The sequence below is a fragment of the Aptenodytes forsteri genome, unplaced genomic scaffold, assembly GCF_000699145.1.
Source record: "Aptenodytes forsteri isolate BGI_AS27 unplaced genomic scaffold, ASM69914v1 Scaffold142, whole genome shotgun sequence".
Classification (NCBI taxonomy): Eukaryota; Metazoa; Chordata; class Aves; order Sphenisciformes; family Spheniscidae; genus Aptenodytes; species Aptenodytes forsteri.
In genome coordinates, this window is record NW_008794598.1 from 5,546,700 (window position 1) to 5,573,818 (window position 27,119).

The following is a 27,119-nucleotide window of genomic DNA, read 5'->3' on the forward strand; positions in this document are numbered from 1 at the left end:
TGCTTGCTCTGACTCACACGATTGAGGGTTTGTGGAGCTATGTCCTTCACAGAGCAGAAATAATGCAACGACTAAGTACAAATTATGGGTTTGTAGTGTATTTTCTTGTCTGCGGGTCCCACAGAAAGGGGCTGAAAGTGTGGATTGCTCTAAATAAGGGTGAGGTGCTGCTTCAGGCCTCTGCGTGGCAACAGATAAGCTCTGGGCTGGCTTATCTTCTCGAGAAGATTTTACATTTGCTTTTCTTTGTCTCCTTTCCGGCTTGTTTCAGCCTCAGCCCGTTTCTTCCCATAACTCATGTTCCCATCCCTGACACTGCCCTTCTCACTTGCATTGCTCACTTGGCTTCCTCTCCGCTTTCCCTCTTCGCTGCCTCCCTCCTTTGCCCTCAGATCGCCGGGCTCCTGCCGCTGCGTCTCCATCCTCCCCCAGCTCGTCTCGCCGGCTTCAGGCTTCTGCTCTGCTCCCCCTTGATGGGCACCTCCTTAATGTCAGGAGCCGACTCTCAAATAATTATCTGGGTTGCTGATTAGCAGTTTGCGAGGGCAGAGCTGGCTTGGGCTTTTCGTTAAGGCTCTGAGCAAATACCATTGCACGGTTCCTGGTGCAGTCCAGAAGCTGTCTTGCTGCTTTCCTGCTCATACCCCCGTGGACCCTCCATGCAGAACCAGCTCAGGTGCCTGAACACGGATTGTGGCTCCAGAGGGGCTAACGCTGAGCCAAAACTAGTAAGTCCATCTGGATCCATGCTGCTCGTTCCCATGCTCATTCCCCTTCGCTTCCTCATGGATCCCGTCGAGGAGCAGAAGGGACGCACATCTAGCACCCGCTACGTTGCTCAGTTCATCCTCTGGTTCTGTTTGGGCTTTTGTGACCCATTTTGCATGTTGGGAAGGACGTGGTCCATTCAGTGCACACTGTCTGGAGAGTGGTATAAGGAACAGCTACGTCTGCGAGAGAAGGGAAAGCAAAGCTGGAGGATGATTTTTCGTTACGGGACTTTCTGCATCCACAGTGTGGGAAAGGAAGAAATGGTGGTGGCAGCCCTGGGGTGGGAAAATTGGAGGGGCTCCCTCCTGGACTGAGGGAGCACTGCTAGTTTTCTCTTATGGAGCTCAGTGACACAAAAAATTGGGAACTGCTTTCACGGGGCAGGAACAGTGCTTTCCTTTCCGTCTGGAAAACATCCAGCACATTTTGTGTGCTATTGGGGATATAAAAGAAAAGCCGCAGGCAAAAGTACAGAGAACTCCTTGGCTTGTGTGAACTCAGTATGTGAACGGCGCAAGCGGATGTGATAAGTGCTGTTTGAATTTTGGGGAATCTGAATGGTTTGCTGAGCTGAACGCACAGCAGAGTGTTTGGATGCTATGCTGTAAAATGTATTTCAGTTCTTCTCATCCAGTGGTACGGGGGTATATACGTCTCCTGGCAAGCAAATAGAGAAGGTTGGAGGGTGCTGTGCATTGCTGTGATACACATTGCAAGAAATGGTTGATATATCCATTACCTGCTTGTATGTAAGAAGGTAAAGACGCCTCAGCAAGCCTGAAATTGCTGGAGTCTCTAGTAGAAATGTTGCTCTATTGCAACGCTGAGTGAGTTGTTGAATCTGTGCTGCTCCTTGCTTGTCTCCTTGGCTTACACTGTCCTCTGTGCTGTTTTGTTACAGGGTCTCTGGACCGCAGCGATGAGGAAGCCTCGGAGGAGGTCCCGGCAGAACTTGGAGGGGAGGCGTTCTCCCTCGCCCTACAGCCTCAAGTGCTCACCGACTCGGGAGACCCTGACATACGCTCAAGCCCAGCGGATTGTGGAGGTAGACATCGATGGGCGGCTTCATCGCATCAGCATCTATGATCCCTTAAAAATCATCACGGAGGACGAGCTGACTGCCCAGGACATCACAGAGTGCAACAGCAACAAGGAAAACAGCGAGCAGCCCCTTTTCCCTTCCAAATCTAAGAAAACACCTTCCAAAGGCAAGAAGAAGGAGTCCTGCTCCAAACATGCACCAGGGACGTCTTTACACTTACCCCAGCCCAACTTCCGTGTGGTGGACTCCTTCAGCCAGCCAGATGCCCCTCCTCTCCCTGCCGCCTACTACCGGTACATTGAAAAGCCTCCTGAGGACCTCGACGTAGAGGTGGAGTATGACATGGATGAGGAGGATTTGGCTTGGCTGGAAATGGTCAACGAGAAGAGGAGGGACGATGGTTATGGGACAGTTTCTGCTGACACTTTTGAGCTGCTGGTGGACCGGTTGGAAAAGGAGTCGTACCTTGAGAGCCGGAACAACGGGGCTCAGCAGTCCCTCATCGATGAGGATGCCTTCTGCTGCGTCTGCATGGACGACGAGTGTCACAACAGCAACGTCATCCTGTTCTGTGATATCTGCAATCTGGCTGTGCACCAGGAGTGTTACGGCGTGCCCTATATCCCCGAGGGGCAGTGGCTTTGCCGCTGCTGCTTACAGTCCCCTTCTCGCCCTGTGGATTGTGTCCTTTGCCCGAACAAAGGTGGAGCCTTCAAGCAGACCAGCGATGGCCGCTGGGCTCACGTTGTTTGTGCCATCTGGATCCCAGAGGTCTGCTTTGCAAACACTGTGTTCTTGGAGCCTATTGAAGGGATAAATAACATCCCCCCAGCTCGGTGGAAGCTCACATGCTATATCTGCAAGCGGAAGGGCATGGGAGCTGCTATCCAGTGCCACAAGGTGAACTGTTATACTGCCTTCCACGTCACCTGTGCCCAGCGGGCTGGTCTCTTCATGAAGATTGAACCCATGAGGGAGACCAGCATCAACGGCACGACATTCACCGTGCGCAAGACTGCCTTTTGTGAGAGTCATTCCCCACCTGGGATGGTGAAAAAAGGGTCCCTAGCTGCTAGCGGTGAGAGGCAGGAGGACACTGTGAAGGAGGAGGGAGAGGAGGAAGCCAATTCTGGCCCTCCCAAAGGGTCTCTGAAAAAGAACCAAGTGAAATTGAAGCAGAAGATCAAAAAGAAGCCTGGTGATGTGACCAACGGGCGTTCGTCTGTGCCCATGGTGACAGTCGCACAAATCCCCTCTTACAGGTGAGTGTGGCAGGTTTAGGGAAGGAGCTGGACAGCTGGAGCTGGACAGGGTCTGTTTTGAGCACTTGGTCCCTCTCGTCGCTGACCTTGGAAGCGCTGTCTCCAGTCAAGACGTAGCAATAACCGTGTTCAAAGCGTGCTCTGCAGAATCATCCTGACCAGTGTTCTTCCACGTGAGTGTCACTGGCACACTGTGGTTTCCCTGATTTGCTGAGCAGCCGTCCCAAACTGTCATGTAATGCAGAATCCTTGATGGTCCCTAACAGCAAACACCCATCGAGCATCCAAATTTACATAGATGGCTGTGAAGGTGTTTTTAAAATACTTCAAGTTGGCAGGCAGATAGAGGTCATCCTGCTATTAAATTTTTTTTTTTAATCTCCTCATTTCATAGTTTCTTAATTTCTCCTTTTGTTACAGAGCATGTCAAACCTGTCAGTGTTGCAAGCAGCTTTGAATTTGCCTGTGTATTTTTTTTCTCCCAGCTCTCTCTCATGCAGAACTAGGTAGTGCTGAATTTTCGTTTGGTGCCTGCGGAAGTGTGGTGATGTGTCGCCAGTATTTTAACAGATAAGCTTTGGAAAGCTGCTGGTAAGGCACCATGTATAATCTAACAAATGGTTTGAAAAGGTTAAAATAGGTGCTGTATTATTTTTGGACTCCTGTCACGTTAGTTTCCCAGACTTCAGCTTAATAACATCAGGCTGAAATGACCCCCAGGAAAGTTCTTGACACTGAAAGTAGATCTGAAATTAAGGCTGGGAGCCGAATTGGTGATTGCATACTTTGACCGTGCTGTGGCAAGTGCTTGGTGAGAACCTCCAGCCGAGCTGCTACTGAAATAGGGATATATTGTGAAAAGTAGGCACGTATGTCTTCGCGGTGGGGAGATCCCAGATTGTACCAGTTGCATGTGTAGTTCAGAGCGTGCATTGACACACCACCACAAAGCTTTGTTGGGAAACCTGATGGTATCACCAGGGTCCGCAGAGTCACGATTGCTTTGCAGGTGGCTCCATGACACCTCTTTGCTTCCTTTAGGCTGAACAAAATCTGCAGTGGCCTCTCCTTCCAGAGGAAGAACCAGTTCATGCAGAGGCTCCACAACTACTGGCTGCTGAAGCGGCAGGCGAGGAACGGGGTGCCCCTCATCCGGCGGCTGCACTCGCACCTCCAGTCCCAGAGGAACGCGGAACAGGTACTGGTCCCCGGCTGAACCCGCGTGGGAGGACGGAGAGCTTGCATTGCGGGTGGAGATGCACTTGATGCATGGCTGGGAAGGGGAGTGAAGGTGAAAGGATCAGAGGGTGACCTGATTTAAGTCTCTTTTGGTCTCCTCTTGGTATGCTCATGCCTGAAGAGCTGAGTTAGTGTATCAGTGGGATATCCGTTGTGCCACCAGAATTGGTGTTGATGAGCCAGCCGGTATGAGTTTTTCCCCTGAGTCAGGAGACCCAGGATTGTGCAAGGGTGTGATGGGCCCTTGGACTGATCTCTTAGATGAATCATAAAATCACGTTCCTCACGAGTGATTCAAGATCCCCTCCTCAAGAAAATGGGTGTTAGCTCCGGAGTCCTGGCCAAATTCCAGTTTGGTCATTCTTCCTGCAGCTTCAATTTCTGACCCTCCCATGTACATTCATATGGAAGTTTAGGCATAATCATCAGCTCTGGACTCCTTTGCTTCCTCCTTTGAGCTGGCGTCCAGAGTCACTCGATCTCGATGCTATTAAACAGCACTGCGTTTGGCATGAGAAGTAGTTGGTGAAGTAATGAAGCAGTCGGACTCTACCCTCTAACATAGCCTGTCAGTAGGCATTGTGCACGTTGTGCACGTATATTTTTACTGTAGCTGGAGGAATTTATGGGCTTTTGGTTTGTATAAAGACTGCTCTGAGTGATTAATAAAAAAAATATTTCCCATTCATCAGTCTGGTGCTTGGGGAAGTGCAGCATTTCCTTGGTGTATTAAGTTGGCAATTTACCGTGAGTGAGTTCTTAAAAACAAATGTCCTATAAATATAAACCATCAAGATCTTGTGAAGCAATTGTCCTCTCTTGGCAATCATGCGAAAAGTATATGCACTTCAGCTATATCCTCAAAACCATTTCAAAAGCTACAGATTTAGGAGAAGAAGGATGATTGTGTTGCGAAGCCACTGAACTGTGTCTTGGAAGGTGTGAGCTCATCTCCCAGCGTTGGCTGTTCCTTTGTGTTTTGGTGAATCTCTTTCCGTGGCTCTATTTCTTACTGGTTACGAAGAGGATAATAATAGCTCTTTTCTCCCATGCTTTTGCTCGCCTGCGTTTGTACTGTAAATGCTTTGGGCTGCCTCTTCGATGCACAGCAGCCAACAGAAAGAATTTCCAGCCTCTGTAATGAACTCGGATATAAAAGCAGGGAGGCTGTACATGAGCATGCACTGAAGCGTGTTCCCAGAGTGTAGCTACAGTATGATTTATGCCTAACTTCACAGATAACATAAAATCCAGAAAGGCTGATGTTGTGTTTGTTAGACAGCTAAATGCCGTAGGAAGGAGGGGACATAGTCTGAACAAGAGACTAGTAGACAGGAGGAAGGCTATGAGAGCAATTCACAGGGGACGCCTAGAAAGAGGAGGAAATGCAGGAGGCCAGTTGTGTTTTTTCATCTCACCCCACTGTTCTGTCTTACAGAAGGAGCAGGATGAGAAGACCAGTGCAGTGAAGGAAGAGCTGAAGTACTGGCAAAAACTGCGGCATGACTTGGAGCGGGCACGGCTGCTCATCGAGCTGATCCGTAAGAGGGAAAAACTCAAACGGGAGCAGGTAGGTAGTTTTGGCTGTCAAGTTGCTGCAGTTAGCTTCAGTCCCGTGCTAGCACCCTGTGTCGCAGGAGGCAGAGGAGGAACACGACAGTTTTTCTTGAGCCTTTTCCTTTTTTCATAGAGTCTGGCTTTTGGATGTGCAGAGTGGCCATCTCTCCCTGTGTCAGTCACAGGCTCGCGCTGCTCAGCCTCTGCCCTCAGAACGGGTGCTGGGCTGCAGAGTGCTGGGAAAATGTATTTGCATAACTGACGGTGGATTTGATTCCTGACCTACAGCACCCCTTCTATTTCTGGGCATGGACTGGGTGTTTTGTAGAGTGGAAGTTTGATCTCCCTTAATGTTTATTTCAGGAGTTTGGTAACACCTGCTCCAGAGAAGAGGTCTAAATCACAATTCTCTGCATTTCAAAAGCTAAAAATTCCTGTGTTTTGCCTCTAAGTACATTTTTGAGAAGACCCAGTTTTAAGATGGAGACCATTTACTGATTCCTCTTTGATCTGTGTGCAATTCTCCAAAGTTGCACCCTTACTTCCCGTGCTTGCCAGCTTTGCCTGTTGAGGGTCTTTGCTTGCCGTACCTGGCTGGACGGTGCAGCCACAACTGTGCTCTCTGGCACAAGTATCTTCACGGACAGCTTCATGAAAGACCCTGCGCACGGTGAGTCTTCACGCGTGGCCTCAGGCATTGCCTGGGTGCTTTCCCTGCTGCTAGGCACTCAGGCTGTCTGCAGGGAGCCAGGCAGAGGGAAAGCAGCATCCTCTGTGATCACAGCCCTTCTGCAAGCTATTTTTTTGTGGCCCGAAACTGCCCACAGCTTTTCTGGAGTCTTTTCGATGCCAGCACTGGTTCATTTGCTATGTTGTCCCTGATTTACAGCAGTGGCTCAATCCTGCTTGCAGTGTGGACATATTTTAGGTAGGAGGATCAAAAAAAAAAAAAAAATCACTCTTGGGCTTTGTTTCTGTTTGCTTTTGATATCTTGATATATCCATATCACAGTTGGCTAAATCCATAAAAGCTTGTTGAAACTATGGTGTGCTTTATAAAGGATAAGATATCACAGAAAAGTGTATCTAGCTCTATCGCAGCCCAGCTTTTAGCTGGGTGAAAAGGATGCTCCAGAGTCCTGAGTCTTTGTTCAGCTTCTTTGGTGTTTTGGGGGAAGAGTGTGGTCTTTGTATCCGTCTTCATTCATTTTCTTATTGATGCTGTCTTGTTGCTGAGCACATCAAATACAGTTTGCTTTATGTAAACAGACTTGCTTTCTTTTGCTACTGAAGTGGTTGATTTAATGACATAATGAGGGATTATAAGATCAAAGAAATTAAAACGTTAAAGGAGAAATAAATACTTCTACCCTGTTCCAGTATCCTTTGAGTAGGGTTTCAGTGTAAGAGATCAAACCAGTGCTACACCTTGTTTGCTTGAAATCAAGCAGTATTAGAGACTTCATAAAGGATGTAAGAAACTGTATTAGGAATTTGCAAACATCTAACCACTGTTGTTATTTGGCTTCTGCCTTGAAGTGTGAGAGCTTATATCTTAGACTTTGTTTATGCTCTCTAGTCTAATTATGGATGTTGTTGTTTGTGTAGACGCCTACATACTTTTAACTTTTGTATAATGTTGCTAATTGGCATAATAATGTCTTGAGGCAGGGAGTTCTACAGGATAATTTGCCAGGCATGAAAAGCTTCTTCCTGTTTTCATTTTTAGTTGTGTTATCTTTTAATTTTATGGGGTTTCCTCTTGTTTTGGCTTTATGAGGTTGGATAAACAGGAGTTCCCCATACAAAAAGATTGGACTGTGCAGTTAGACTCTGCAAAGTGCTGTCTGCTAATGTGCATCCTGCACATGGGGAGCACAAGGTGTTTGCCAGAAATTCCTCAGCAGTGAGTCTACCAGACCAGTGGTATGATGACCTGAGGTTTCCACCACTGAGTAGAGCTGGGGTGATGATTCGGGAGAAACCGGAGGGAGACACCACTCACATACCCTGTCCTCGATAACTGTGCTCATCGCTGTTCTCCCATTCCCAGGTCAAGGTTCAGCAGGCTGCCATGGAGCTACAGCTGACCCCTTTCAATGTACTTCTACGCACAACGCTGGACCTGCTGCAGGAGAAGGATGCTGCCCAGATCTTCGCAGAGCCTGTTAACCTGAACGAGGCAAGTCTCTTTCCTAGAGGTGTCTAACGGGTTGTAGATGAGGTATTGCTGGGCAGAAGCTCATGTGCTGTCATAACCCTGGAAGCACAAACCACCTTGTCCCAAGCTGCTGGTGGACTAAAGAATATCTCAAAGAGGACTCACAATGTGGGTATCCTTCCAGGCCGAAAAAGGGTATTGTTTTCTGGAAGCTTCAGCACGTCTCAGACAAGTAATGTTTTGCAGAGCCAGGATGTGTCTGCCTTGACTGGGTGACACAGAAATGAACTGCTGGCACTGCCCCTTGCCGGTGGAAAGGGCATTAAGAGTGCTTATGATGGATGCGCTCTAGTTGGCTAGTAAATGGTTTTTGTAATTGTACAGGTTTTATATGTTTAGGTTCCAGATTACCTGGAATTCATTTCCAACCCAATGGATTTTTCCACCATGAGGCGGAAGCTGGAGTCCCACCTGTACCGAACATTGGATGAGTTTGAGGAAGACTTTAACCTTATAGTTACCAACTGCATGAGGTATAATGCTAAAGACACGATTTTCCACCGAGCAGCTGTCCGGCTCAGAGACCTCGGAGGAGCGATATTGCGTCATGCACGGCGGCAGGCTGAAAACATCGGCTTTGACACTGATGTGGGGATTCACCTGCCCGAGTCACCCAAAACCGAGGACTTTTACCGCTTTTCTTGGGAGGATGGTGAGTGTTTATTAACCTTTATTTTTGCAGGTAGATCATAACTGTGTTCTTTGTTCTGAGCATGTCACTCAGCCTGCGTGAAAGTCATAGCTGTCACTCAGCATACAAGAATTTTTCTATCCATCTGTTTACTTAAGCATATATCTAACTCCTTCGTAGCCTCAAAGAGCAGGATTTCAGGTGAGCCAGGCACTTAGAGCTAGGTGCAGCTTGGCTCCAGCTCTCCTAGTGCATGTCTGCCTCAGAAGAGCCTCGTGACTGCCCATGCTGTTTGATTTGTGCCATGGCTGTAGTATAAACTTGGTATTTTAAAGAACAATACAAAGGTGGATCTAGGATTTTTTGCTCTGAGGAGAGCTCATATATTTCATTGTAAATTGGCAAGGTATAGAGCAATTGGGTTAGATGGAGCACTGAGGGCTGGGAGGGGGTGGTGTGGGGTTAAGGTACTGGAACCCAAGCAAGTCCTTCTAGCCGAGACTTTCCATTCACAACATGACCACATCCATTCCCATAGCTGTCTTGAGATGCAGCTCCAATGCATTGGTTGAATAACTTGGCTAAACTTAGTACAGAATACTGCTGCCATCCAGCACACAGAGCTCGCAGTCTGCAGTCCGTTTCCGAAATGTTGCAGCCCTCTTGGATGCAGACGGACAGTCTGTTACGAAATTTGTGTTGGTGTACGATAGCACAGCCCCCAGCTGTCTGCTCTGCTCTGGTGGATGCCAGCCCTTCAGCAGAGCCAGAGGAATGGCAAACATGTCATGTGTTGGCCAGTTCTGTTTGTGGTCTGATTTTGTCGTTTAATCTGGCAATGAAATAGGTTTCTGCCAAGGACCTGGACTGTGAGCTGTCTTGTGTGTGCAGACACATGTTCTTTTACTGTTGCCCCTGGGACAGTAATGGGAACTGGAGGGCAGTGCAAGTTAAATCAGCTCCTCTTTACCCAAAGGAGGGAAGTCCGAGCTCCAAGGTCAACTGCTCCTGACTAAAGCAGTTGGTTCATGAATAGCAGCAGTGGGAATGAGGCATGGCAGTGGTCCCAAATGCAGGAGTGCAGTTCCCTTCTTCAAGAAGCCGTGCTCCTTCCCTTCACTGTTACGCTCTCTTTTGATGCAGTGGATAACATCCTCCTCCCGGAGAACCGGGCTCACCTCTCCTTGGAGGCACAGCTGAAGGAGCTGCTGGAGAAGCTAGACATGGTGAGCAGCATGCGGTCCAGCGGCGCCCGGACACGACGCATCCGGCTCCTGAGACGGGAGATCAACTCCATTCGGCAGAAGCTGGCCCAGCAGCAGAACAAGACCATGCCCAACGGGGAGCCTGTGCTGCGGGAAGAGGGGCTGGATAAAACATCAAGGGAAGGGGATGAGGAAGGGGAGAAAGGTGAGAGGTTGCAGCAGGATTTTAGCTCCAGCTCTCCTAGTGCATGTCAACAGTCAAGACCTGCTGTTTCTCCTGTCTGCGGCCCTAGTGAAGGATGGGAATGGCTGTTGGTAGTTTTGGCAATAACTTTTTCTAAAATGTTCAAGCAGATTCTTTATTCCTTTAGCAGATGATGCCAAGCCCCCGCACCCTCCCACCCTGGAGCCCACAGGACCTGCACCCTCCCTCTCAGAGCTGGACTCTCTGCAGGACCCTCCAACACTCAAACCCATCAGTGAAAGCAAGTCCTTGAATCAGCTGCAGAAGAGGGTGATGTCGGACAGGGAACTCTTCGACAAGAAGGCGCTGCAGCGGGAGAGCCAAGCCTTCCAGCGCCTGCTCAGTGACAACGGCCTGAACGGACTGGCCTTGCCGCCTGCAGACACCCCTGCCAGCCCCCCCTTCAGCGGCGTGGGCCGACGGACATCTGTCCTTTTTAAAAAAGCTAAGAACGGGGTGAAGCTGCAAAGAGGCCTGGACTGCTCCCTGGAGAACGGGGAGGACCACGGGCAGAGCGGGCAGCTTTCACCCTCCCGCCCTGATGGGGAGCGACAAGCTCGGAAGCGACCGCAGAGCAGGACCTGCAGCGAGAGCGATGGAGAGAAGTCGCCCAGGCAGGCGGGACAGAGAGGTAATTCCTTGGGATTTCTCTTCCTTCTGTACCCTTGGAAACTGTGAGATAGGGCTGAGGGAGTGGGAATCCTGGGGCCGAGTAAAGACATCTGCATCCAAACTGCTCACCTGAAACTCAGTTTATGCTGGGGGGAAATACAGTCCCTATAACCAGATGTGCCTGGCAAAAGCTTCAACTCTTCCACAGATTTCTAAAATAAAGCAGACAAGACAAGACATGTCCATAATGAGTTGCACCTCTCTTCTCCACTGACTCTACACGGAGTTTCTGGTAACTTAGTTCAGCCCTAGACACCTCCATTTTAGACATTTAAAGGTACCAAGATGAAGCCCAGGGAGGTCACAAGTAATTCTTCCCTTTACCAGTCAGCAGGGCTACTGTAAGAGAGAGTTTGCCATTTTTTGTAGGGCAAGCCAACCAACGTGCCCAGCTGCTTGCAAAGCTGTTGAATGGCCTGGCTGGAGACTCGGGGCTCTCCAGTAAGGGCTGAGAAGTGTTGGCATTCCTGCCCTCGTGGAAGGGTTTGCGTTGCCTCGGTCACTCTTAGGAGTGAGAGTTTCCTGCTGCAGAAGTGGTGCATTTGGTTGGAAGTGTGCAGTGGACCGGTACCACAGCACCCATGGAAGATGAGATGTTAAACATTACTTTTACATCAGCTGTACCCTCAGTTCTGGGGTTTAAATAAAATTAGTGGGAATACCGAGCAGGTTCCTTTTCAAATTAGATCTGCAAATGAGAATAAGCAGCTGAGATGAAATTTGGAAAGAGACAAAGTGAAAAAGGAACATCTGAGTGACAGCAATGTGATTTCTTTTTAATTCTGTGTTAACAGCCATCATGGGACAGTTCCCATCTGTAAGGCTTGACTTAGCCCATACCTCAAATATTACCTTAAAGTTACTTGGCTGTCAGAAGGTTGCTAGCAAATCGAGAGTGGGAGGAAAGCAATTGAATGTGAGGACTGACTTACCAGGACAGGTTAAAGGAAACACAAATGGCTTCTCCAAAGGTTTGAGGGACTCACCGTCATCATCTGCCAGTAATTAAAGCAGAGAGGAGTTGTCCGCAATTGATACAGGTCAGAATGAGAGGCTGAAATTAAAAAAGGGAAAATAAAGGCAGGGTGCTGGAAAATCACTGATAACTAGGCAGTGACATTTTTCCTCTGCTGAAGCAGCACTGCTGGCTTTTTCCTATGAGTTGCAGCACTGCTTTTGTGATTCAACCCCTTCCACTGTTTCAAACACAATTGATTTCTCCTAACTGGAGGGAGTGTCTGGTGTGCCGAATCTGTTACCGCAGGAGCAGGTCAGCGTGATCGGGATTGTCAGAACAAGGTGTTTCCCAGAAATGTGCTCCTTGTGGCCATTCCATATTTATAGCTGGAAAAACAATAGTGGCCTTGGCATGAATTTGCCCTTTGTATGGCTGGCGGGCTTTTGATGAGCCCACGGGGAACCTGGGGGCGATGGGTCCCTGGATTGGGGAAGGCCGTGGTCATCTGGCTTCTTGTGCCTGCTCTGGGCTTGGGGATGCTCTCAGGGGTCATTCCCTGTCCACCCCTGCCTGTCCCTGGTTGTGGGATCTTGTTTAAGCTCGGAGGTGATCCCGGCTCTCTGTGTAGGTAACCCTCCGGGGCACAGAGCAGGAAACCTGGCAGTGAAGGGAAGATTTCCAGCGCTGTCAGCGTCTGGGGCAAAGAAGTGAAATATTCCACTTTACAGCTACAGTGACATTTGTACTGCCGGAGAGGAAGGTGGTGGGGAGCCTTCTTCTACCCAGGGGGAATTTGCTTCCTCAGTGCCTGCTCTGTCCACTGGAAAAATCTCATTTCCAGAAATTGAAGCAATGAGTTTCCTAGAGCGGTTTTCTCCCAGCAAGGAACCTATAACCGAATAAGCTATGATTTTATATGCCTGCTCCCGTGGGCAGGGACCAGCCTGGCAGCCAGGCCCGGGGTGAGGCAGGGAGAATTCCGTGGCAGTCAGCGTGAAACCTCTGTGTCTTTTCCAAATGACACTTGAAGTCAGATGAGCAAGTGGTTCATTTCCTGGCCTCTGGCCTTGCCCAGCGAGCTGGGTGCTGCGTGGAGCTCTCCTATGCCATCCCCGGGCACTTCTCCAGCACTCACTTCTTCAGAGACAGCCTAATTTTTCATGTGTCGGGGGTAGAAATACCTTTTATTAGTCACGTTTTGGTTGCAGCTGAGTCTGGGGAACTCGGGGCAGAATTTCCCTCTCTGGTTGAAGTACTCAGCATCTTTGTGGCTGGCAGTCATGGGACAGTGACCCTACCTGAGTCTTGGTAGCATCTCTGTGTCTTGCTGCTGCTTCTTTGGCCTGATTCCCATTTGTCTCCTCGGCAGGAGTGACTAACGGCTTTGCAAAGCACGCAGAAAGCGGCTCTGACTCCGAGTGCAGCTCTGGCCTGGGCGGTGGACTGGTGTTTGAAGCCTGCAGGTTAGTGCCCCGTGCAAAGCTGTTCCTCAGAAAACCTGGTCTCTGGATTAATCTGCCTGGTTTTATCGTTCGACTTCTTTGTTTAAAACCCAGCCCAAACTGTTACTTATTTTGTGTGTTGACCCTAAAGAGAAAAAGCTTCTTGGGTTCCATCCCGTCCTCTTAAGCTATAGGTCCCAAAAGCAGTGCTTGATTTTTCAAGCAAATGGGTATCTGTTACGCTTCTGTTTCTCAATGCATACACATCCTCTCTGCTGATGCATACCTTCTTGCAGTTCTTGAGAGCCAAAGCTAGAAAAACCTTGAACTCAAATGTCTAGTTCAGCACTGCAGGTGAAGCTGAACTTCTACCACCTACTGAATTGCTGCTTTCTTCCTCTCAGAGGTTTAAAGCAGAACTAGGCACTTCAGACAGGACTGAACAGACTTAAAGCAAATATCTGTCATCTTTTGGTCAGATGCAGTAGGCATTCATGGGTACCGTATCCATTTTCTGGTCTTATCTACCTATGCAGCCCTCCTAACACGCACCCAAGTCATTTCACGGCCCTTTCGCTGCACGGTAAAACCTGCGTTATGCCAGAATCATGTTTGTGTGAGTTGTGAGCAGCGGGCTGAGAACATTTGACCTTGATGGCTAAGATCGTCCAGGACAGGCAGAAGCAAGACTTTCTTAGTTGATATTCTTAGTAATAATTTCAGTGCCTTGAACATGTCATTGCCCTCTGCTTGTCTTTGATGACCCTGAGGTTGATGACCCATCACTAGAGAAATATGTTCAGACATTTTATGCTTCCTCCCACTGCATGTGCTCAGTTAGTCCTGTAAGACCTCAAGTTCGCAATGTCAGTTGGGCACTTATAATCATAAAGCTCCCCATGCACACCCATTTTCAGGACTGAGGCTACAGTTTAGAACTAATAGCTGTGTAACAAATTATTCTGCAGCAGGGTTGAATCCCGGGAGCATTTTTTAAATGAAAACTTCGCTTTGCTATGCAGAGTGATCCTAAATGGTAGCTGTCAAAAGGGGCATATAGTTTTGCAGTTGTAGCTAAGGTTTGGTTAGTGTTTCCATTACAAATCCGGTTGCAAAGGCTTTTGTGCCCATGAAAAGGGGCAAGGCCCTGGGTTTGGAGGAGCAATTTTGGTGTGAGGGCTTTTCCCTGCAGCAGAGTGATCCCACCTCAACAAGTCAGGCGCGGGGCAGCCCGAGGGAAGCACGTGGCACCCCAGTAAATTCTCTCTCTTAGCACATGCTGAGCCCCTTGGAGGCATAGGACCTTCAGCTCTTCTCTGAGATGGGACGCCCACCCACCTCTTCATCTCTCCCCTCTTCTCTGGGCTCTGTGCCCAGATCCTCAGCTCAATCATTGCCTCTTCTGTAAGCTGGATAGTACCATGACCCCCGTGCAGATCTCAAGAAGCTATTGCAATAAACTATCGTAAGGTGAAGAGACGCATCCAAGGGAACAAAAAGGAGAGACCTGGATTTGTGCATAGTTGTGTCATTTAAATGAGGGCCCTTGAGGGCCTTCATGGGGTGAGGATGCTGTCAGAACCACCTGGATTTGTGCATAGTTGTAGTGTCATTTAAATGAGGGCCCTTGAGTCATGCAGCCTTCATGGGGTGAGGATGCTGTCAGAACAGGACCAGGAGCCAGAAACTCCCTTTCAAACCATGTCTTGGCCTTATGCCCCCACCGTATTTGCCTCCATTTCCCCATCTGTAAGTGAGGGAGACAAATCTGAATTCACAGGGGAGCGTGGGGGCTTGTTAGTTGGTGTTGGTATAGTACTTTGAAGATGGAAAGTGCGATGTAAGTGCTTACTACAATAATTGCAAACAATTCACATAGCAAAAATTACATTAGAGCTATGTGACACCCACAAAACAAGGAATTAAAAACAAGCTGATGTCTCACGGATAACTTGTACAATTATTCTATTTAGGAACAGCTCTGTTTACTGCTTTTTCTCCAGTCTTTCTTTTTGAGCACCAAATTAACTCATAATGGATTGCTTATTAGAAAATTGTAAAAGAAAAAACAGAATTACAGTAAGTGAAAAAATATGATTGCTTGAGGTGGAGATAGTCCATTTTCTGAAATGTTTGTAGTAATGAGGTGAAAGGACGTTCAGGACATGGGCTTATAAGAGTCCAATTGCATATATATTGGAGTTGTGTTGGAGGGCTGCTCTATCATCTCTGAAGTCTGTACACAGCTGGGTGAGCTCATGCAAGCTCCAAGCCTCACATCACTGCATCAGCTCTCCAGTCTTTGCTGGGTTTCTTCCTCAGGTTCACAGCTTGGCCCCTTTCATTGCTCATGGCAAAGCTGGGATGATGTCCACTGTACTTGCACCAGAAGAGATGTATTGATGACATTTTGTTGAATTATTCAGTGTTCTTTTCATGTCAATGATGCACCAGTACAGTAATTTTCCAGTATTTTAAGCAGAGCTGGGGAATCCATTTACTTGGTTTTGTTTTCAAGGGTAATCTGTTTTCCATATCTTTCGAACAGTGGTTTGATGCCTCCCAAACGAAGTCGAGGGAAGCCAGCTCTTTCTCGGGTGCCCTTCTTAGAAGGTGTGAATGGAGACTCCGATTACAGCAGCTCAGGTGAGAACAGCTGCACAGCCGCCCCACTTTGGGGAACACCCTGCTCCGGTCCCACTGCACCGTAGGGCTGACATCCATCTGAACCAGGGGGAGCAGGTCTCAATGCACGCCGGGAACCAGTCCTGCATGAACTATCCAGATTATAAAATCAGACTGCTGACCTGCCTGTGCATTATCACCTGCTTTGTAACGAATTTAGGTTATTGCATAAAAGGTTTTCCTGCTTTCACTTTTACTCATTGCCTGTGCCCTGTGTTCTCCTCAGATGGGTGCTTTCAGTAGGTCTGGTGTGTGTAATGTCCCTGGCCCTGTCTTCCCCTGTTTTGGGACTAGTTCTCTTTAATGACACTGCAATACAAACAGTAAATCATAATTACAAGAGGGGTCTCTCCAGAGATGACTTCATAGCTGTTCCCTCTTGCATTGCTATCATCGCTTTCAAAGTCTTTGTAACAAAGTCACTTTGTCAGACTGTGCTATACATCAGTAAAATTAAGTCACACTCCTCTAATACTACCCAAGGCACTAAAACGATCTTCCAGCGCTCACACGACCAGATTCTTGTCTTTCTTACAGTGTGTCAATGATAGAGTTATTGCAGGTCTATGCTGAAATCAGAATTCAACTTTGACTCCCTGGTACGCCTGTGCCCTCTGTACAGCTCCCATGCGCTGGCTCCTGTCTCCCTGGGAACCGTTATTATCCTGGACCCCACGCGCTCAGCAATCTGCTTTGGAGATAAGCTTACAGAGCGGAGCTGGTACCGGGAGAATTAGAATCAGTGGGACAATTCTGTGTTTTAGAACATCATTTCATTAATGGAAGAATATATTTGGAATGCAATAGTGGAGAAACACATCAGATCCGTCTTGGCAGTGTGCTCATTTGGGTTGTACTCAGCCTTTTCTAGATTCAGTTTGACTTCTGGTAAAGCCAGTGTATTGACCATTCCCCCGCCAGAGCAAGCACTACTTGCTGTAAAATTCACTTTAATGAAGATTACTCCTTTTCCAGGACCAGGAGCTGGCAGATTAGTTATTCATGTCTTGAATGGATCTTTTGCCATACTTCTGACTTAAGTTTGAAAAAATTGATGGCTAATAGACTTCTGTCAACTAGAACGAGGCATTTCCTGCAGAGATCAAATAGCCCCAAAGCATGTGGCGTCAGAATAGTCTAGATATTTGTGTTTAGGAGGAGTAAAAAGGAGCTCTCTGAACAGTGGTCCAAATTAATCTCAGTTACAGCTTCATCAGTTCCATTGAGGATGGATTTGGCTTGGTGGAGCCTGATAGACCAAATTCCTCTCTTGTATACCCATTTGATTTCAGTGATACAGCAGCTATTCACTCCAGAACTGAATTTGATTAATATTTCCATATTGAAGAGTTCATCTGAAGCTACATGCATGCATAGACTTAGACCCATGATTTAGGAGACTGTGGCTTTATCTTAAAGCGGAACATGACTGTACTGACAGAGCATAAAGAAGGCTGGACATTCACCGTGGCCAGGCTGGATCTCACCGCACATTAAATTTTATCATAAACTTACTGCGGATGAGATGTGTGTCTTACCACCTCTGGTTTGGATACCCAATGCATATAGGTACAAACAATAAGTGGCTTTCCATTTTGCTCTAGATCTTGATTAAGAGAAATGGTTTGGAATTATGGGTATGCGCATGCAGTAATGATTAAATGTATGCTCTTGTGTGACAAATAGCTGGACAATAGGTTTGTTATGAAAAAAAGGTGAAATTCCAGCTTTCTGCTTGCTGCAGAAGCAAATAGGTTAAAAAATTAGAACAGAAATACTGTCAGTATGTTTTAAGTACAACAGTAATTCATCTGTTTTAGCTGATTGCTACTGAGACGATGCAGACCGTCATGCCTGGGTTAGATGACGATGTAGTTTCTTGTGTTATCATAACCCCCTTGCTAGTAATCGCCCTCCTAAGCCATGTCTCCTTCTGTCCCTTAGGCAGGACCCTCCTGATGTCCTTTGAGAGTCAGGCTGAGCTGGAGCCCTTGGAGCTTGTGTGGGCCAAGTGCCGTGGCTATCCCTCCTACCCTGCCTTGGTAAGTACCCTGTTGCTCTCTCGCAGCCTGTACCCGCAGCGCAGGTAGCCCAGAACACAGTGCTAGCGTGCAGTGTAACCAGACAGAAAAGGAAAACTTCCCAAACCCATGCAATATGTGCTTTTTTTTTTTCTTTCCCCTTTGCACAGTTAATTTTCCCTGTGCTCATTGTTTCAGAGCATTGCAGAGGATTCATAAAACATTGGTCTCTCGGTGCCAGGGATAGGAGGAGATCTTTCCTCTCCTCTCCTGTTCACTCTGCAGGTATGGGGAAAGTAATCAGTACTGTTGGCATGAAGAAGACCTAAATTTTGTAAAGGCAGGCAGCAGGTTCCGCTGGTATCTAACTGCCCACACATTTTCCTATATAGTGAGATATAGTGAGTACAACTCCATATGTAGGTGCCCAACTGGCCTTGTGATGTATATATCCTCTTCATTAACCGTATGTTTAATTTAAATGTGAGAATATATGCATGTGTTTGCACCTAGTCCTTTGAACGATATTTCCTTAATATTTATCCATCTTTGGATATTTGACTATTAATGTGAAATCCATAAACCTGGCTTCAGTGAGCACCATACTCAGTTCCAAAGCAAGACATGACACGCAGCTATTGCTAGGAAGTGCCAGTACCACTGCAGGCTTTTAAGTGCTTGTTAAGTTATCAACAGAGATTGCTGAAGTAAGTATGTAAGTAAGAACATGAGATAGGCTGGCTATGTTTTGTTGTTTCTGCTACTTTTAAATATATCCCTTGAGACATGGCTCTTCCTGCCATCTCTGCTCCGTGTAATTTCTGCATGGCTGCAGCCATCCCCTTAAGTACCTTTACGGTTGGGATCGCTAAGACAGACAGCGCTTGTGACTGCTGAGAAATTGTAGGGGGTGAAAGCTAGTGTAGTCATCACGGAAATTACACGGGTCTCTACATCCAAGCAGCAGAGCTGTGAAACCATCCGTAAGCTGACACAGCATGTATGCCTGGCTGTGGCTGAGCACAGTTCTGATGCCGTCAAAAAGGGCAGATTCTGCTAAAAGAGTGACCCTCATCCATGCTCTTGCTCTGAGTGGGAGCCCAGAGGAGAGAACAGCTACGGATCTGCTAGCCATGTTGGCCAGCCAAAGCATTTTTAGATATTCGTGTGGCTACAGCCAAAGTTAAACTGTGCTTTAGCATGGCTTTAAACACTGAGATTGCTACCAAAATGCCTTTTTTGGGGGCAATCTGTTGTGGTGGAAAAGTGTCTTAATAAATTCCTACAGCTGGCCAGTGTCAAAGCCAAGCTGCTTTTTCAAGCCCTTAGGAGCCAAGATCAGGAGGCAAAGAAGACTAGACCGAGTATTGCATCCACCCTTTGCTGTTTCGTTCTCCTCCTGTGATCACATAGCACAAATGTTGGACACTGACATTTCTGCTTTGTATGGGGAGACTCGATGCATCTGTTGTTACTTCTCTCCAAAATGACCTTAGTCTGCGTTTCTCTAGCCTGATAAAGCTGGCACTGCCTGTTGACTCTCTCCCAATATTGGGCCTGATTCTGATCTAACAGCAGCATAAATCTGAGCAATGCCGCTGAGGTCAACTGAATTGCACCAGAATGGAGCTGTTGTGAAATCGCATCAGTCCTGCTGAGTACAGCAATGGTGTTACGTTTATTGTATAAGTTAGGGGTGAGGGAAGGAAATCTTTTGCTGAACACAACAATACCGGGTTTGTACTAAATTACCAGTTAGTGTAAATGCATCTACATCCACACAGAACCACATCCTTATGTCCTTTCCCTTTTTTAAGATTGGGTGCTTGGCCTTTGGACTGACTGGCTTCCACAGGGGAAGCCTTGAGGACAGGAAAATTCTTTAAAAATTGCCGCTGAGACAGAGCAAGCAATTTTGCTTACCCATCCTAAGTAGATTTTAATTGTCTAGCTTGGATAGACTGAAAGAACAGAAAAAAAAAATGCATTCTCTGCAGTACTTGAAGGGTTTTGTGCTTAAATATCCTTTCCCTGTGTCACTAGATAATCGATCCCAAGATGCCACGCGAGGGTTTGCTCCACAATGGAGTCCCCATCCCAGTCCCACCCATGGATGTGTTGAAGTTGGGGGAGCAGAGGCAGACAGAGGCAGGAGAAAAACTCTTCCTTGTCCTTTTCTTTGACAACAAGAGAACCTGGTGAGTGTGTGCAGACAGGCGGGGGCCTGTGGTGAGTGCTGTGGCAGAGAGGGAAGATTTAACATTATCTTTGGTATATGGGAGCATACAGGGATTATGATGATGATGTTACATGTAAATTGGAGAATTTAAATATGCAGCAGTCAAGAAGAGTCTAAATGAGGAAGCCAGCCTGCTTTTCCCTGACCCAAGAGCATGATATCTGACTGCTCCACTTCCACGGTGAACAGCCCAGCATCCTTCACCCAGGGGTAACATCACCACAAAAATACCGAGGCACACGAAGAGCCAATTTAGTAGTCAAAATCTGCAGCAAACTGGAGAGAGCATTTGACTTTAAAACACCAGCAGACTGAGCAGTCACTTCCACTGCTGCGCAAAAGATTTGCCTAAAATCTCCAGGGTAACATTTTCAAAATGCTGGGTTTATTCCATATTTAGACTTGCCTGATTTTTCAGAGGTGCCGAGAACCTGCAGTTTTCAAATCAAGATATTTGTTTAAGATTGAAAATGTAGGTGTAAGCACCTGGTTCAGGGCAAGTGAAATATCTCAAGGCCTTTTACTGTTCTGTCTCAGACAGACTGAATCTGCGGATTTTAGTATAGTGGCTGACCATGCTCACATGGTAACAATAACCCAGCCAGATATAATAAGCCACAAACCAGTGAAGTGCCTTAAAAATAAGCAATAAGGCTTTGAAATCCATGTATGAAACAATGGGAAACTTGTAAAATTGGAGCTTTATGCTGGAAGAGGTGACTCCCTGCAATGTGTAAAATTGAGCTTTATGCTGGAAGAGGTGACTCCCTGCAATGAGGCAGGCAGCCGCACGCTGAATCCGCTGGATTATTTAACCAGTAAATTCCACATGGGAACATGAACCGTGAACCAAGCAAATAAATTGTCACACAGGAGGCAATACCTGTGTGCAGCTGGGATCACAGATCCAAAGAGTTCATAATGCGGACAAAGCGGGTGCTGGGCTGTTGGGGTGCACGTGGGAACGGAGGAGAGAATGGGCTTGCCTCTTCTTCTGCTGCCTCTGTAAAATAAGATAACAAGAGTTGAAAAAGGAGCCTCGTGGTACTTTGAGAGCCCTTCTCCTCCTTAGTCTCCTGGGGAAGGTCTTTGCTGGCATCCCTGGAAGAGCAGGGAACCGCAAGATCAGGGAATGGCGAGGGGCTGGAGGAAGGAGGCGAACGTTGCCTGGAGGCTGTGTCGTGGCTGGAGGGAGGGTGCATCGTGGTGAGAGAGCAGAGCCAAACACACAGCGAGGTAAAGCAGCAAGGGGGAGTGTTTCCCCCTACATTTTGGGGCTGCTGCGGTGTTTTATGCAGTTTAAAGAGATGGAGGCAAGGTGCAACACAGGCAAAGGAAAAGCATGTGCTGTTTTCTTGGGAAGCTGAGAAGGGGGCCACATTTGCATCGCTTGATGAGTATGTTTGTGTCCTCTGGAGAAAAGAGGTGCCAAGAGACACAGTCCCGAGGGTTTTTATTAGTACACTGCATTGTTTCACTGTCCCTGATTACCAGAACCACTTGATACGGGGCATGTTCTTCAAAGAGGTACTGATGATTTTTAGCTGAAAATCAATGGCAGTGCCATGCTTCTTGTTGCTGTAGTCATCAGTTTTGAAAAATCTAAATCCAAACTTATCATTGAAACTACCTTCCCAATAAAAACAGCATTTCCTTGGCTTTGCCCTGCTCTTGTTGAAGACAAGCTCCGGTGGATATCTACACTTTTATTTGACCACTTAGATCCTTGTTTGCAATTTGTGGGAAGCTAGGGTGCCTCAGGAAAGTCCTAAAAACCCCTCTTAATGCCAGATCCAAATTCTGCTGACTTCAGTGATGCTGCAGAAGGGTCACAAAGACTGAAATTGGCCCCTCATCTTTGTGGTGAAGATAAGCTGAGCTGCCCTGGGTCGTCCGTGTTGGCTGACTGGGAGATGACGTTGAACTGTGCTAGCAGTGGCTGAGGTTTAACTCCTAGGGACTGGACTCTGTTAGGAAGGATGACATGTTTCTGAGTGTGCTAATTAACCTGGGCTAATGACTGCACAATAAGAACTTGCTGTAGAAAAGGCACTTGCAATTTAAGTCACCAGTTGGTGGGGGTCAACATGTGCTTGGAATGTGTCTACTGGAAGCTGCCTGTTCCTGGATGGTATCAGATAGTTGTAGTCACCCAAACCCTGATGCTTACAGCCTCTTGGAACAAGGCAGAGCTTTCTCAGGGGTAAAAACTTACTTTCCACCATGGAAGTCCCTGTATTTGCTGCTCTGTGGAACACAGGAGTTTCCAAGTTTCCCCTGGAGCTCCAAGGAGCATTGAAAGCCTTGAGTAAGGACTCCAAGGAGAGATAAAACTGTGCTCGTGCAGGAAGGCATTTTGGCTACAGGTGGTTCTTCCATGTCAAATGCAGGCATTTAGACATTTGTAGCATCGTTGTTTACAATCATCAATTGTAAACAAATAGATCACACGAATGTAGCTGCTTCTGGGGAGGAGACGACAACTGAGTAATCACTGCTGAGACATGTGGGGAATGCTTGAGGAGCTGGAGTACTTGGCCGTGTCTTGGAAACTCTTGGGACAAAGTCCTTGGCCTGTTGCAGCGGGTATGAGAGCCAGGCACATTGGAGCAGTCAGCCTCCTGCAGAGAGCTCAGGCGCAGCGTTGCAAGGGCAAGAGGCCTCCAGGTGTTTGCTCTTCTTTCCCTGTTTCCCCTCTCGATGCCCTCGGTGACGGGGCTTTGCGCTCTCCTTTCTATTGCAGGCAGTGGCTTCCACGTGACAAAGTCTATCCCCTCGGCGTGGACGACACAGTGGACAAGTTAAAGATGATGGAAGGACGGAAAACCAGCATCCGCAAGTCTGTGCAGGTGGCATACGACCGAGCCATGATTCACATGAGCCGTGTGCGGGGAGATCATCCCTTCCTTACATCCAGTTACCTGTAAGGGGTCGGGGTGGCCGGTCCTTCTTTTCCTCCAGACCCCGTGCTCGCTGCGTCGGCAGAGCGGACCGTCTTGTGCACTGACTGGCCGGGGGATGCTGTTCCCAGCAGCTGTCAGCACTCCTCGAAGTACCCTGAAATGTGCCAAAAAGCCTGTCCAGCTTCTTTCTGAATGTGTCTCGCTGAAGGGCTGGCAGGAGATGAAACGTATAGTCTACAGGGCCAGGAGTAAGGTAGTTAGGAAAAGCTGCCAGGTGACGGGAGCCAAGGTGAGCTGATGCAGTGAGCAGAGCGCAGCACTCCGATGTTCGGACCTCATGCACCCTCCCTCGCCCCTGCCTCCCCCGTGCCGCCGGGGTTTTTAAGTCGTCAGCCAGCCCCGAGTAATTCCCGGGAACCCGTCACCACTGGAACCGAACCAGGATCCTTTACGGAAATCCCAACTGGACTTTCTTGTGCCAAATTTACCCTAACCATCATTGGCCTTTTTATTTTTTTAAATGGCATTGATTGTCCCATCACGTTAAAAAAAAGAAAATCGTAGCTGGGAGTTCGCGTTACGATTTTCCTGCCTACGTACATAGTGTTTTCATGTTAGATTTCTCTCATGGCATTTAGAAAAGCTTGAGATATTTTGGTAACCTTCCCCTCTGCCGCACACACTTACATGCACAGATGCACAGAGCTTTAAATACGAAAAGCAAATTACCTGTTTTTTGTGTGTGTGTGTATGTCCTAGAAATTTATTTGGTAGTTTCACATTTCAATTCTGATTTCTGTGACTGTGCTTGTTCCAGTAACATTTCATATCATGGTTTAGTACAGTACTGAGTCTAAGCAAAGATAACTTCCTTTTTTTAAGAAGCAAAACTAATTTTGGAGGTGTCTAGGAGCTGGAGCAGCTTTGCAGGCACTGAGGTTGATCAGGGTTGGAGGGAGATACATCTTTTGTGTTGGTTTATGCACATTTGGTGTAAGGCTCCTCTTCCTTTCTTCCCTTTTTTTCTGTCTCTCTAATGTTTTCCTCTGGCTCGGTTTGGGTTGAAACCAAGCACTAACTAGAGCACACGACCATTTTGCCTTTTCGCCTTCTCCCACACACGCATATCCTTTCCCGGGTGTGTGGGTCTCCAGCGCTGTCATCCACGAAAACCCAAGTAAACCCAGCTCTGCAGACAATCCCTGTTTTTTTTGGGTTTGCATTGCAAAAACGGGGGCAACTGATGTTTGGAAACTTGATGACAAAACCTTTTCTATTAGCCAAGGACTTTATGATTTCTCTGATCTCTTCTGTTGTGTATCCCTTTTTGCTTTCCCATTTTAAGAACCAAAGGTGCAGGGCAAGATTGTAGATTGAATATCATCATTTCACTTTTTAACTCAATATTTTTTTATTATTTTAACTTTTTCATACTGAAGAGAATGTGGGGTCAAAATAATAATAATTAATAATAATAATAATGAATAGTGGGGAGTAATCACTGCCATTTCTACTTGGTCTACTTTTTTAAAAAACCACTTCTTATACATTGGGACATGGAACCACACTTTAAGGAAGATTCCTGTAACATATGGAGATGGGGCATAGGATTTTGTAAAAATAATAATAATAATAATAATGCCTATGGAGTGTGGCTAGGGAAGGATGTTGTGTATATAGTTGTAAGATACTGTTCTAAATTATTTAGACCTATTGTCACCATTCTTGAAGTCCTCAGTTGTGTTGCTGGGTCTTTTATATGCACACAGTGTAATTTATTTAAAGGAACATACACTTTTCCAGGTGGTAGCTCAGCTGTGGACTTGTGACCTGTGTATATGTTTTAAGATCTTGGGATTTGGGGTTTTTGGGTTTGGTTTGGTTTGGTTTTGTTTTTAAATGACATTTTAGAATTTGAATTGGCTAATATCCTGCTGTTGCTACGGGACCTAAACGTTACTGTCAGTCTGCTGTAAAGCACAGATCGCTCTATTTATTGTAGAAAGTGAGTTTATTTGCTTTCTAGAATTGTTTATATCAGATGGTATAAGAGAGGTAATAAGAAAATCTATGCTTGTAAAGAAAAAAAAAAAGGCTAATTTTACCTACTATAATCTGACTGTCTGAGACTATATTTTCTCTCTGAGAAATAAATGTTCTAACGTATAAAAAAAAAGTAAGAGTCCTTCCTTGCTAGTGTGGTCCTGAGGTCCAGGACATCACTTACCGTGATGGTGTTTATTCGTCCCAGTCGTCCCAGATGCGGGCGTAAAGCGGTTGCAAAGAGCAGTGTTAGGGAAGGGACGTGCAGAGGAATTCCTTGTGCTGCCTTGAACATCTCCCGGAGGTGAGTTTGCTCCCTGTGCAACGGGTAACAGGGTTGGGTGCTGCAGGATGGGATCCCACCTGGCGCCGTGCACGGCAGCCCTCTGGCCAGGGGGTGGCTGAGAGCCCCAAAGGGATGGGAATTGGGAATTTGGGGCTTGAATCCCGTCTAGTGATGCTCGTGGTGGGCCGGGGGCTCCTGCGATGCCGGGCCAAGGGCAGTGGGATTTGCCAGCAGATGGAGACAGGAGCCAAGCCGTGTGGATGCAGCAGGGCCGGACTCTGCAGCCGGGCTGGTCCCTGGCTCCTGGCTGGGGAGGGTTTCTCATAGCAGGGCTCTTGTGTTGTCTCTCTTCCCTAAGATGCATTTCCCTCCCTGCACAGGTTCGCGTTGCCGCAAGCGGTGGTGCATCATCAGGACCCCTTCGCTGTCCGGCCCCTCTCTGCAGACCCCGGGTTTCGCTGGAGGCTGCTGCTCTCCGAGGATGCAGGTATCGTTCCCGTTTGCCACGAGCATGAAGCCCTTCTGGAGCCAGAGGCACAGACCCACCGCCGTGATGCAAAACCCTGCAGGAGCCAGGGGACACTTTTCCCTTCCTTTCTCCCACCCCGTTGTCAGCCTGAGTGCCCCAAATTCTGCGGGGGAGAGATACAGTCACCTGCTTCGAGGCCTCATCCTGGCTCTCGCCTCCTTGCCCAGCCTCTCTGCCTGCCTTGCCGGCACGTCCTCTGCCTCCTGGGCTCAGATAATTGTCAGCCTGATCCATGAAAAGCCCCCGTTTCTGATAATCTCCCCGGGCTCAGATAATTGTCAGCCTGATCTATGAAAAGCCCCCGTTTCTGATAATCTCCCGTCCCCAGCGGCCGCCGCGCTATCATGGTCTCTGACCCTCATCTCCAGCTGATATTGAAATACTGAGTAATTAAATTCCTGTTTGCTCCCTAATAGGTTTGTCCTTTCGGATGCTTCTGCCTTTAATTTGAACGCAAGGCTGCCACGGGTCTCTCCAGCACCGGTTTGCAAAGCTGGGTTTGTCTTGCCTGGATCCAGCCCCGGCAGCAGCATCTGCGGGAGCTGCTGAGATCCTCTGTCCCTCCAGAGCTGGTGCAACAGCATCTCCCGGGGCTGCCACCGACGGGACCTTTGCCTGAAACCAGTAATTAATTTGCAGATTTGCAAGCAAAACTTTCTAGCGGAGAAGTTTAATTTCCCCTTGATTACGTGGTGTGTGTTGCTCGGTGTCGTCAATGTTTCAGGTGCAGCCACCAGCCTTGCCCCATCCGTTTCTCTGTGTTTCTTTTTGGAGTCGCAAAAAACGGAAGAAACAAAGTCAATGAAAACAAGAAGATCCCCTGGCTCGGCTCGGCACGCTGGCAGGGTAAGGACACGACTCTTTATCCGGCGTTGGGGCGATGCTGAATGCTGGCAGATTCTGATCAAGGGGAGGGGAAGTTCGCTGGATTTCTGCAACCATTCCGAATTTTCTGAATTTTGTTTTTCTGTCGAGGTGCCGGGTGCAGGGATGGCAAATAATGGCCAAGAACGAGTCACGTCCCAGACCCAGAGCAGGGTCTTGTTTGTGGACGTGCCTTTCAAAAAACCTCCCGCAGGAGACCGAAATGCAAGAGCAGGGTGGACCGTGCCCCTCCGGCCGCTGCAGCGCTGGCTCGGGGGGTGCCGGGGGGGGGGTGCAGGGGTCGT

The 27,119-nt window shown here is 47.7% G+C and overlaps 1 protein-coding gene across 2 annotated transcripts; it reads left to right on the forward strand.

Moving 5' to 3' along the window:
* Positions 1–1,681: 1,681 nt before the first annotated feature.
* Positions 1,682–25,258, forward strand: BRPF3 (bromodomain and PHD finger containing 3). Of its 2 annotated transcripts, none has more exons than XM_009272870.2 (12): positions 1,682–3,075; positions 4,117–4,273; positions 5,753–5,884; positions 7,925–8,053; positions 8,432–8,744; positions 9,867–10,133; positions 10,300–10,803; positions 13,172–13,265; positions 15,793–15,890; positions 17,874–17,971; positions 19,994–20,148; positions 22,933–25,258. In XM_009272870.2, exons 1-12 carry the CDS (start codon positions 1,691–1,693, stop codon positions 23,114–23,116), a joined length of 3,516 nt encoding a protein of 1,171 aa, XP_009271145.1. In that variant the 5' UTR covers positions 1,682–1,690; the 3' UTR covers positions 23,117–25,258. The 2 variants fall into 2 exon arrangements, with proteins under 2 accessions (XP_009271145.1, XP_009271146.1); XM_009272871.2 differs by having other exon boundaries at positions 1,684–3,075; positions 10,303–10,803.
* Positions 25,259–27,119: the final 1,861 nt, after the last annotated feature.